At 43.7% G+C, this 13,357-nt stretch overlaps 1 protein-coding gene across 1 annotated transcript; it reads left to right on the top strand.

Moving 5' to 3' along the window:
• The first annotated feature begins 400 nt into the window (after positions 1-400).
• opn4.1 (opsin 4.1) lies at positions 401-2,927 on the top strand. The gene is made up of 2 exons (XM_053323692.1): positions 401-418; positions 1,692-2,927. The coding sequence occupies exons 1-2, from the start codon at positions 410-412 to the stop codon at positions 2,925-2,927; spliced, it is 1,245 nt and encodes a 414-aa protein (XP_053179667.1). The 5' UTR covers positions 401-409.
• Positions 2,928-13,357: the final 10,430 nt, after the last annotated feature.

Raw genomic sequence — 13,357 nt, 5'->3', positions numbered from 1 at the left:
TATTTTGACTGATAAACATACTAGTCAGATTTGTTTAAGAGGCCTCACCTAAGGTATTTTTATACCAGAGACAAAAATATCATGAATTTTTATATGCAGTTTTGTATGCCTGCAGTTTTTTTCTGATTACCTAAACTATTACCTATTATGCTTATGATTAAGTCCACTTCTGGTCACATGTTGAGCTGCTCAAAGTTCAATTGATGTATGATTTTCCCATGTTCAATCAATCAGTATTTGTATAGCATCTTTCTGCAGATTAGTGCAATTCCAAATTCTTTGGAGATGACAAACACACATGACTTACAGTACAGTGAAACTGATGCACACAAAAAAGATAAAAATGCAATAAAACTAATAAAATTGATAACTGTTAAGCAGCCAGTATGACCTGACCAACATCTCTTTAATGAAGACCGTGTGCTTACAGAGCAAAACTGAACAATGCAGAACAAAGAATCCAATAAGACTGAACTGCAAACCAGGACTTAAATACAGACAGACCTAATGAGGGAATAGAGAACAGGTGACAAGGCAAAATAATAGGCAGGGAGCCGATTGGCTGGGGGAAACACAGGGAGCAGGGAAGGCTGACGATGCTGATGCAGGGCAGGCGTGTAAATGGGCAAAGGAGAGAAAAACAGGGTGGGGAGGAGTACAGAACACAGGAGGGAAACAGTGAAAACAGACAACCAGAAAACAGAGAAAACAATAAGGCTCAAGAAAGCCTTAAATGCCAGCAGGCCAAATGCAAACAAGAAACACCCTGTGCTACACAGCTAAGTGGGCTGCAAGATAATCTGAGACATGCAAACTCTTAAAAGCCCATAATGTAGATCTGTTCCATTACCCAAAAACTGACACATCACCACTTGGAGTGCGAATTGCAAGATAAGCACTAAACCTGGCAGCTCAAAGAGACCAGCCTGAAAACAATCTGGTCATAAAACAAACATTCTCATTCTTAACCAAGTGAGGCAAAAGTATTTCAGATTTCCCTTCAGTTTTGATTTATTCTTCCAATCGAGCACTTTTATTACGACCAAGGCTGTAAAATGTCTGTTCAATGCAACGTGGTCAATAAAATGTGCTTTTGGACCTTTAATATATTTTGCAACCTCTCTTATCTGTCATTCTCCCATTCAGTCCAGTCTTAACAAACAGGGAAAAACTCTAAGGGCAACTGCCGCTGAGCATGAACAGGACCATGACAATGGCCAAACGAAATAGATAAGAGGGACTAAAACATTTTAAACATGAATACAATACAATAAATGATAATTGTAGTAAATTATAAGATATTTTTTTACACATGAGAATAAAACTGTACTGTATTTTACCAGGAAAAAAAGTAAAGCTTAGAAAAAAGACTGAAAAGCTGAGTGCATGACTCACTTGATTCATCTTATGACCTTATTTGGAGGCTTTCATTGCATAAGAATGCAAATGTGTGTGCGTGTGTAAAATCTGACCTGACACTAAATGTTCTGACCTGATTAGTTAAAAGCAGTTTGAGTGTTTAAATGAACCAATCAGATCAATACGCTGACGTCATTGATCGATCAGGCCCATATAAAACGCAGCAGCTCAGACGCAGCAGAGCAGCGATGAGTCAGCCGGGTGGGAGCCAGGCGTCTCTGTGCGCTGTGAGAGGGGACTGCCCCCCCCCAACACAGCCCCCCTCCGCACAGCCACCTCGCCTGTTCCCCACCGTGGACGTGCCCGACCACGCCCATTACATCATCGGCTCAGTCATCCTGTTGGTTGGGTTGACGGGCATGCTGGGCAATGCTGTGGTCCTGTACGTGTCCTGCCGCAGCCGCACGCTTCGGTCACCTAGCAACCTGTTGGTGGTCAACCTGGCGGCCGCAGACTTCTTGATGTCTGTGACACAGTCGCCGGTCTTCTTCGCAGCAAGCCTGCGGCGCCGCTGGGTGTTCGGGGAGCTTGCCTGCGAGCTGTACGCCTTCTGCGGAGCACTGTTCGGCATCACCTCCATGATGACACTGACTGCCATCGCCGTGGACCGCTGTCTCGCCATCACGCGCCCCCTGGCCCTGCTGGGGGGGGTGAGCCGGCGCCGGATGCTGGTCGTGATGGTGGCAGTGTGGCTGTACTCGCTGGGCTGGAGTCTGCCACCGTTCTTCGGCTGGAGTGCATACGTCCCAGAGGGCCTGCAGACGTCGTGCAGTTGGGACTACATGAGCTTCACCACCACCGTGCGCACCTACACCGTGCTGCTGTTTGCCTTCGTCTTCTTCCTCCCTCTGGGTCTCATCGCCGGCTGCTACTTGGCCATCTTTCGAGCCGTGAGGCGTGCAGGCCAAGAGGTCCGTCAGCTGAACAGCGGGGGGAGTGACAAGGCATACGAGCGTCTGCGCAGCGAGTGGCGAATGGCCAAAGTGGCTCTGGGCATCATCTTGCTGTTCGTCGTCTCCTGGTCGCCATACTCGGCGGTTGCTCTGATGGCCACAGCGGGCTACGCCGACCTGCTGACGCCCTACATGAACTCAGTTCCTGCCGTCATTGCCAAGGCGTCGGCCATCCACAACCCAATCATCTACGCCATCACGCACCCCAAATACCGTGCTGCCATTGGCCGCTACGTGCCGCTGCTGCGTGCCGTGCTGCGGGTGCCAGAGAAGGACCTCCGCTCCTTTAGCTCTGGCAGCGCCTCTTCTCATCGAACCACACTGACCAGTCAGAACTCGTCGGCTGTCCGGCTGAGTTCCGCCGGCCGCTGGGGGAGGAGCCGACTGTCCTCCGCCTCAGACTCATGCTGGACGGAGAGCGAAGCCGATCGCTCCAGCATCGGATCAGTGGCTTTCCACCATGCTTCCATCGATGTCACCGCTGCAATGGCAGGCCCCGCCTCCCCCAGCTCACCTGACCGGGGGGGTGGAGCAGATACTAAACCCCTACTGTAACCTGCTGCTGGCTCTGCTGCTGATGCCACTGCTGTGTTTGCTGTGATTGGACAGGACATAAGGGGGCGGGACTGGGCACTGATGACATCACACTGCTGCTCCTGAAGACTATGAATATTATTTATTGATCAGTGATTGATTAGCATCTGTAAACAAGTTTCAAACTCCTCAGAACTTTATTCAAACTCCAGGGTACGTCCTGAGGAGCCTCCCTCCTTCTTGGATATCAGTTATTGATTGGATGCTGCAGCTGATCAAAACATCTCTGATTAAACTGAATGATTGAAATGCTGTGTGTGTGTGTGTGTATTTGTGTGTGTGTGTGTGTGTACTTGCATGACAAGTAAAAATGGAACTTGTACTTGTTAAGGTGTTAATGCTGAATGTTACAACGGTCAGTTTGTAGCAAACTTGTGTCATAGTTTTAACCTATATGAATTTCTGTCTGTTTGAATTTATTGCCCCATTGGACTTCTCAGCATTTACCGTGTTTAACTTGTTGATGTTGTTGTTGCTGTTGGGAACAATGGCCAAAACTAAGAAAGTGAGCCAAAGTTAAGAAAGACTTAGAAAAGTTAAAAGAGTTAGGAAATAGACCTTTGTTGTTGCAGGTATGGTTCATATCATTACTAGTTCATTGGACCCTAAAGGTACTTTCACCAAAAGTATTTCAATGTCAACTTATTTGTTCTTGTTCCTCCTTCATTCCCGGCAGCAACCAGGCTGACACCATCACACTGGCATTTGCTGGACCGTGTTGTTAAAATGTGGGATGTGACTGGTTAAGTCTTTTCAAACTGGCCCATAATTGATCAGCAATTCTGTTTCCATGCAACAAATTCCCCTTGGGTGTTTGTGTGATCTGCTTTTTGTTTGGTGGAGCACCACAGTGATCTGCATCTCAGATTGGAATACAGATGTCTGTCATGCAACCACGAGACTTAAGAGGTGATCACAGTTTTTTTTTACCTTACAGCCATCCAGATAGATGCCGAGACGGATTTCTGCACAAGCATTCGATTTGTGAATGTGCATAATTTGAATAATGGCATGTACAAATGAAAGAGAGATTATAAGTGTTGCAAATAGGTCTAATATACATGTTGGACAACCACATTATAAACTGTTGGTAACAAAGACAGAGGAGTGCACATTTCTTGCATCATAGGCCTATCGGTGGTGATGAGTCATGAGAAAGGAGAAAGTCTTAGATGAATTGAAACCAACAGCCTAAAGGAGGTGATCCAATCCCTGGTGAATTTGCACAAAACCTCTTAATGAGTGTATCTGCATAATTTGAATAATGCTACCTCCACAGTATACGTGGCATGAGACGTGGAGCAGAGCGATCTTAAGATGAGCTGGCATGAAACTCACCCCACAGGTTTCAAATGATTAATTCCCAGTCATGTGTTTCTGATCATCTGAATATTTCCACAGTACTGTAAAGGAGAATCCTACGATGACTCAGATGTGCATGCAGCTGCGCGACCAAACACATCAAGGAGAAAATGGGGAGAATTGGCAAACGTGAACAGAAATGTATTGACTTAGGGATACCCCGCAGAGACACCGCAGCCACAGAGTTATATAGTCAGACCCCCTTCTAATGAAACTACTAAATGTCACGAGACTGTGGTCAATGCTCACATGATTACCACTGATTTAGCGGTGACCCCCAAGCATATAATGAGTCAGGAAAGAAGCTCGCTAACCTGTATTAGTATGTGGTATACACACATGGTAAGAGTATTTCCAAGTCTGCAAACGTGTTTTCCTGGAACACATACAGCACCAACAAAGGAACTCGTAGTCAAAAGTTTAACTTGCACTTGCAAGATTGGACATTGTGATGGTGTTTTTTCTCCCCTGTACTCACATACAAGGAAACAATTATGACATGAATGCTGTCTGATGAAGTGAAGTTAAGTTAACGACTATAGTTAATGATTAACACACTATGGACCAATGTAGGATTCTACGAATGTTGCAGATACAAAACAAAGACCCTCATGATCTCTCTGTTTCTTTGCATGTTAACCATCTCCTACAAACTAACCAGGATCACACATGCTGCCTCCAAAGTCATCCACTCCCATACACCAAACCATTGGGACAAGAACAACAAAGCCATCACACATCTTGTTCTCACAATAGAAAATGCCACTGACCGCCCCCTCAATCCACACTTCCCACTACTGCTGTCAGGCCGTACACAAGATACATAACTCTAAAATGGAGACGAGCTTGCTTTGGCAGCAGTTTGGTCCTTTCTGCCTTAGTAGCACTGAATAAACTGCCTTACTGATCCAGTCTATAGATCCTGATTGATCAGTGTGTGTATGAGAGTGTAGATAAATCAATGTATATGTGTGAGGATAAAAGCGGGGGAGTGAATGTTATGTGTTTATGTATATCAATATGTTTCAGTGTGGTTATGTGTGTGTACAGGCTGTGAAAACACATTTCCTGCAGGACAATAGAGACTAAAAAACCAACATAACCAACTTAACATTCTGGTTTGACCTGAATTGCCATCTGTTCCTCTTTGCTGGCACGTTGAGTTTTTCCCACCTCAATGTGATCAATCCGTCACTGTCACCTTCCGCATTTAATTTGTTTTCCTACAATATCCATTCTTGCAATATAATATCTCCACATGTGTAGACACTAAAGCTTGATTAAACCCTTCTATGATTATGTTTACACACTCAAAGCACTTGGTTTCGGGAAAGATCATGGTCTTGTTTAAATATTGAAGTTGCAGAGACTTGGGGGACAAGACAGGACTAGTTTACTTTTTAAACATATAAAACCACAAACATTCCCTAATCATAACCAATGTGTTGCCTAAACTTAACCACACACCAGATTTAGATGCAGCTATTTACGTTTCTCATCAAATTAGCAGTAGACTTCTGAGCAGAGTGAGATATCGTAACACATCTCATTACCTAACCAATTTAGTCAAAAAATTATGTTGTTAACAAATAACTTGGGAAATATATGCTACTTGCTGTGTGATGTCAGATCTCTGTTATTTCTCTTTGAATTATTTAAAATAAAAACCTAACTTTCATTAATCCTTAACGAAGCTGCAAGTGTTTATCTATGGAAAAAAGACATTCACAATCACTATTTTATGGTCCAGGAGAACATTTTATAGAATATGAAGAATACAACAACAAGTTTGAATGATGGTAGCTGCACAAAAATAAAACTATAATGCATTTTTTTGTATATTTGGGGTCAAAGTAGGAAAAGTCCCCCTAAAAGAAATATGTTCAGGGTGTTTTTACATCTCTCAAATGTAAAAATGGGTCAAACTTGAAAATTACAAAGTCACTCCAATAAAAATATGGACAGAAGTTCTGTACTACTTTCATTGCCAGTACTTCTATGAAAGATACCTTTCAATGCTTTGTTCAATAAAATGTCACAAAATGAGGTTTCAGACAGGATCAGTTAGTGCGTAGGTGGTCACAGTTGTGAATATGTGTATGTGGGTGTATGTTGGGTGGAGCGAAAAAAATATTTTCACCCATTAAAAGGGAGGCACAACAAAATGTTTGGGAACCAGTGGTTTAATTGCAGCTCTGTCAAACCAGACTTGGTCACAGTTTCACAAACACATGGTGAAATCATTACTGGTTAAGAAAAGAAAAAAAAAACACTAACTGGTCAAACGTCCAGGAATTTCTTTTAAATGGTGAAACTGATCCGCCCTCACAGAGATGACTGTATGTGGAAGGCAGGGGTCTGAAATGCCATCCTGCTCATGCTAAATATACAGTAACTCTGTACATTCAGGAATTACACTGAAATCTTTAGAGTCTTTGAGACTCTACATCCCTCCTTCTTAATTTAAAATTCATTTTCGAAGTGTTTCTTATGCTCGGCTGCTGCGATTGATAGCAGCTGTCCAGCAACTCGTACCATATGTGAGGAGTTTTGTGTAAATATTGTACCACGGGAAGCCTGCTTTACATTTCAATTACTACATTTATACAGTCAGCAAACATGATACGCAGGAAAAATGGCAGAAACCCGACTCTGCCCGCCATGAGCACAATTGATCAGGAATATATTGTCAGATGTTACAGCGTTGGAGGTCACCACACTGCTCTGGCACACTTCAAAACAATGATTGGCTATCATTCTACTCGATGTGCCTCTTCATGTGAGTCCCTCTGCAGTCACAGAAGGATGTTAAATTAGATTTTGTCAATTTGCAATGCTGCGTGATACAGGAACATTTGAAATTTTGTTTAAAATTGGAGCATTTTCATTCGCAGGAGCAAGGATAAATATTTCAGCAAATGTAAAAATGTTTATATGCCCTGCTGTCATTTTCTGTTTAAAACTTTGTCGTAGCTTACAAGAATAAAGAAGAGTTTGATTGCTATCAGACTTTGGAACTGAATATAATGTAAGTACTATTATTCATTTACCACAATTTATTATATTCTCCATTGCCTGTGAAACACACCATACTTGATTGCAATCTGTACTGAAACAAAAATACATTAATAACTTTCCCAGTGAGTTAACTTTGGCACCTTAGGCAAAGAATAAGAAGCCAGTGCTTTTAGAAACACTAGAGCACCTGCAGGAGGGTTTTTGGTTTTGGCTGCCATTTTAAAGATGTCTCGGTATAGCTTGGCCTTTGCTATTATGAGGTTACTGTGAGAAAGCGGCAAGAACCAGGTTGGTAAGACATCAATGACATCATCCTACATCAAAGATACAGTTACAGACTGGCAGACAAGACAACCTGTAAACCTTACAAAAAGAGAAAACCTGCAAAGGAAATAAATGATGTCAGTACATCTAGACAGCAGTTATTGAGCAGTAGCTTGCAAGCACGATATTATTTAAACATCAAGTTGAGTCAAATCAAGACATTACCAGGGGTTGGCAGTCTGGATAAAATCTGCTGTGTACTCCATTTTATACTGCAATATTAATGTTGGCGTATATTATCTGGAAAGTCAGTTAATCAACAATTAATACAAACGTAATATTTGGCGATTGCATGTTTTATCCTGTGTAATGTCAGTATGACATGATAGAGACAGGGGTGCATTAATGAACGGGCTAACCTGGGCTCCAGCCCCAGGGCCTCCACTATGGGGGGGCCTCTAAAAATATCTTTCCCCATATCTTTCATTTTGATACAATGTAACAAAATCACACCATATATATCCAACACGCAGCTTAGTAGACGGCACACAAAGCAACAGGCAAGACAACACATAGCCTAATAGTTAGCAACAATGAAGTGTTCACAATCAAGTGGCGTTGTAATTGTTGTGACGTAATTGTGTGTGTGTGTGTGTGTGTGTGTGTGTGTGCGCGTGCATGTGTGTGTGAGTGCATGTTGGCTCATTTGCAAAAATGAAATGCACGTTGATGTTAGTTAGGCCTACATACATTAAATAAATAAATGGCACAGAGATTAATCAGTTATTTGCTTGCAATATGTTTGATTTGTTGCATAGCCTATGGATTACTAGCCTAAGTGAAATATTGTGTGTGTGGGTGAGTATATGTTGGCTCATTTGCAAAAGTGAAATGCACATAGTTAATGGTACAAACAATGGTAAAATAAATGGCACAGAACCAAAGATGACCTTGTATTGAGTTTTTATGGGCAAAATATAGTGTGTTAACTACTTAAGGATGGGGGGTTTATAAAGTCCTGTAGCGGGTGTGCGGGGTGGGCTCATAGAGTTCTGTAACCCAGGGGCCTCCAGTGATGTTAATGCGCCCCTGGATAGAGGACAACCACAGTTTGCCTCCAACATTAATTGTGGAGTAGTGTGATGTGGGACATTGACTAACTTAAGCTCCAGTGCATTTATCTCTTTTTCTATAACATTTAAGTGAACATGATCAGTGCTTAATTTGTAAATCATAAGGTGCCGGAACGCAAACTACATATGACAGCTCAGGGATGACGAGACGGGCACAGGTCCCAGAACGTAAACGTGCTGAAAACAACATGAAAATGCCCACTTGACACGCTGTGGGACTTACAAGCCTCAATTTCAAATAATATCCATGGTATAAATGTTATGACGATAATTTACAATTATTTTAGGCTATACTCCACACAGCACAGGCCAATGCCCACATCACCACAGGTGGGACTTACAGTATACAGTCAACAGGTCTAACGTGTAATAAAAAAAAAAAACAAAAAAAAAACTTTTAAATAAATCACACATATCTTCCATTATTATTATTCAAAGATTGGCACGGCGGCCTATTAATAGACAGTGTACTCACCATATTTAGTTGTCCAAAACACCCCACATCACGAGCATGTCGCTGGACGTCCCACGCTCCTGCTGAATCTTCCTGCTGTAAGCCAGCTGATGTCGCGGTTCCCGCCTGTTGCTCCGGCTGTTGTACCGGGCGAGCTGATGCCAGGGTTCCCGCCTCTGGCTGCGGGCTAGCTGATGCCAGGGTACCCGCCTGTTGCTCCGGCTGTTGTACCGGGCTAGCTGATGCCAGGGTTCCCGCCTCTGGCTTCGGGCTAGCTGATGCCAGGGTACCCGCCTGTTGCTCCGGCTGTTGTACCGGTGTTACAAATCAACTGGTTTTCACGTTAACTGGTTACCTTTGTTTGTAAACAAACACCGCTACTGCAGAGGCCTGTACTACGAAGCTGGATTTTCTCTTATCGAGGTAACTTCAGGGTTAACCCTGGGTTTTCCGTACTACGAAGCTGGTTCACTTCTTACCGGGGTAAATCACCATGGTAACTTATGCTGAACGGCTAACCTGCTCCGGAGCAGGTTAATGTTCTGGATAAGAGATCAGCGAGTACAAAAGCACCACCTCCTGACCAATCAGCTCTCTTAGAAAATGACCTGCCCATTCTTAAAAGATCCTGGCTGTCAACATTGGTGCGCAGATCGCGAGAGGAGCGCTTAGGAGAGAAAGAGTTTTTAGGGATAGATGCAATTTTTTAATTGGCCAAAATATATATTTAAAAAATAATCATTGAGGCACGTGGGGGATATTATTCTGTATGTTATACAGTTGGTTTGAAATCATTCACTCAAATGGTTGAAGCGCATAATAGGTTTGTATTTTGAATGTTGAATATTAAACTAACTTAATGTCGCTATGAAAGGAAGGGCACTGAGGAAGCGCTCTGCCCCAAACGTCTGTGCCGTAATAAAGTGACATTGTGTGATCAGAGTGCTGTCCGTTTATATTGTCTGATAAATTAATATTGTATGATCTCATGAATTTACACATTAACAGAGTCGGCAATTTTCTGCCAGCATTCCTTCCTGGCTTTTGCTGCAGCAACAGTGTTGCTTTTGGCCTGGATGATGTTTGAATTCTTCATATAGTTGAATAATAATTGTCTGCTCCTCCATGGTAAAGTAGTCTGCTTTGCAGGGTTTCTGCATGTTTGTGATTGGTCAGACGCTGCAAACACCTCCCCTTTATGTGAACGCGCAGAGATCCAGATGGGAAAACCCTGGGTTGACTTACCGAGTTGATATCCAGCTTCGTAGTACCGCTTATCCTGGACTGCGAAGATCTGGATAAGTCAATCCAGGTAACGGAGAGAGATCCTGGATAGGTTAATCCAGCTTCGTAGTACAGGCCTCTGATGTTCCCGTCACGGAGAGAAAATGTAGCTGACCTCGCGAATGCCTGAATGCACGTCCATTTATATATCTGATGATCTCTCGCTTCACCTGCTTAATCCAAGCACGATGCCTCATGTTGTGAAGTACAATTGTGGGATCCGAAATACTGGACACCATATTCTGTATACATGTTCAAATAAAAATAAATAAATAAAAAGTCACCCGACACGGGATTTGAACCAACTGCAAAATATCCCCAGCCTAGTGATTTACCATTAGGCCACACATCTACATAACAAACAATTGTCATAAAGTCATACAATTACTGTTGAATTAAAAATGACGTTTGCATAGCCACGACTGTCAACACACCACGGCCAAATTAACTTGTGACCACTGTTATTGCAATGATAACACTTTAGCACCTTACAGGTCCAGCTTGTTGCACCTCTGAAAAACATTTCACGATGATCAAAGATCACGTTTGGTAAATATGGTCGAGGAAAATCACGCGTTTGATGTTTTAGACACGTTTACGTCCGTGTGTTGTAAATCATGTTGGAGCAACAGTGTGTAAATAAAACAATTTGAAGTCGAGCGGATATCTATCTATCTATCTATCTTTATTTGTATAGTGCCAAATCACAACAAATCATCTCAAGGCACTTTACACATAGAGTAGGTCTAAACCGAACTCTTCGGGTTTCATTTAAAGACCGTGTAAAGTGAAAATATATTTGTGTTCTGAGTTAGTCACATCACAGACAGATGTGTTATTAACCATCCTTCCAAATTTGAATGCTAGAAAAATTGTCTAAGTATGTAAAATTATCTTTTAAAATCATGAAAAATCAAGCACTTCTCTGTGCAGTCAAACGCTGGGGGCGTGTCTGCTGAAGGCCCAACATTCCCACATGAGCAGCACTTGGTGACAGTGGAGAGAAAAAACTCCCTTTTAACAGGAAGAACCCTCAGAACCAGACTCAGAGTGGGAGAACAAAAAAAACCAATCCTGTCTAACTAAATAGCCACAGGAAAATGATCTTTTAGTCTCAATTTCATATTTGGTCATATTGCTTTCCTCGCTCCACTACCCATCCATCCATTCAGTCTAAACTTCCTCATATCAACAAGTGATGTGATGAATGATTTTATAACTGAGTATGCCAATATGTGTGGATATCCTATATGCCACACGTTACTCCGCTCGACTTCAAATTGTTTTATTTACACACTGTTGCTCCAACATGATTTACAACACACGGACGTAAACGTGTCTAAAACATCAAATGCGTGATTTTCCTCGACCATCTTTACCAAACGTGATCTTTGATCATCGTGAAATGTTTTTCAGAGGTGCAACAAGCTGGACCTGTAAGGTGCTAAAGTGTTATCATTGCAATAACAGTGGTCACAAGTTAATTTGGCCGTGGTGTGTTGACAGTCGTGGCTATGCAAACGTGATTTTTAATTCAACAGTAATTGTATGACTTTATGACAGTTGTTTGTTATGTAGATATGTGGCCTAATGGTAAATCACTAGGCTGGGGATATTTTGCAGTTGGTTCAAATCCCGTGTCGGGTGACTTTTTATTTATTTATTTTTATTTGAACATGTATACAGAATATGGTGTCTAGTATTTCGGATCCCACAATTGTACTTCACAACATGAGGCATCGTGCTTGGATTAAGCAGGTGAAGCGAGACATCATCAGATATATAAATGGACGTGCATTCAGGCATTCGCGAGGTCAGCTACATTTTCTCTCCGTGACGGGAACATCTGCAGTAGCGGTGTTTGTTTACAAACAAAGGTAACCAGTTAACGTGAAAACCAGTTGATTTGTAACACCGGGCTAGCTGATGCCAGGGTACCCGCCTGTTGCTCCGGTTGTTGTTCCGGGCTAGCTGATGTCAGGGTACCCGCTTGTTGCTCCGGCTGTTGTACCGGGCTAGCTGATTCCAGGGTACCCGCCTGTTGCTCCGGCTGTTGTACCGGGCTAGCTGATTCCAGGGTACCCGCCTGTTGCTCCGGCTGTTGTACCGGGCTAGCTGATGTCAGGGTACTCGCCTGTTGCTCCGGCTGTTGTACCGGGCTAGCTGATGTCAGGGTACCCGCCTGTTGCTCCGGCTGTTGTACCGGGCTAGCTGATGTCAGGGTACCCGCTTGTTGCTCCGGCTGTTGTACCGGGCTAGCTGATGCCAGGGTACCCGCCTGTTGCTCCGGCTGTTGTACCGGGCTAGCTGATGTCAGGGTACCCGCCTGTTGCTCCGGCTGTTGTACCGGGCTAGCCAGGGTACCCGCCTGTTGCTCCGGCTGTTGTACCGGGCTAGCTGATGTCAGGGTACCCGCCTGTTGCTCCGGCTGTTGTACCGGTCTAGTTGATGCCAGGGTACCCACTTGTTGCTCCGGCTGTTGTACCGGGCTAGCTAATGCCAGGGCCGGCCTCTTGCTCCGGCTGTTGTACCGGGCTAGCTGTTGCCAGGGTACCCGCCTGTTGTACCGGGCTAGCTGTTGCCAGGGTACCCGCCTGTTGGTGGTCCACCTGGCTGACTGCTAGCACTGTAGCTGGCTCCTGCTCCGGCTGGCGGTGAACTAGGCTAGCTGTTGCCACGGTGCCAGCCTCCTGCCCCGGCTTGGCTAGCTGTCGGTGAACCGGGCTAGCTGTTGCGGCGCTAGCCTCCTGCTGCAGCCGGTTTTGACCATCAACATGACCGCTACAGCTGCCCTCGTCGCCGCTTGTGGAGGCTTTTCTGACTCGTTTTGAAGTGTCATGCAACTCTTTCTTCTTTTTGAAAAAAGAAAAGTAAAT

The sequence above is a fragment of the Scomber japonicus genome, chromosome 8 (assembly GCF_027409825.1).
Source record: "Scomber japonicus isolate fScoJap1 chromosome 8, fScoJap1.pri, whole genome shotgun sequence".
NCBI lineage: Eukaryota > Metazoa > Chordata > Actinopteri > Scombriformes > Scombridae > Scomber > Scomber japonicus.
Note: the sequence above shows the minus strand (reverse complement) of the source record. Positions and strands in the feature narration are given on the sequence as shown.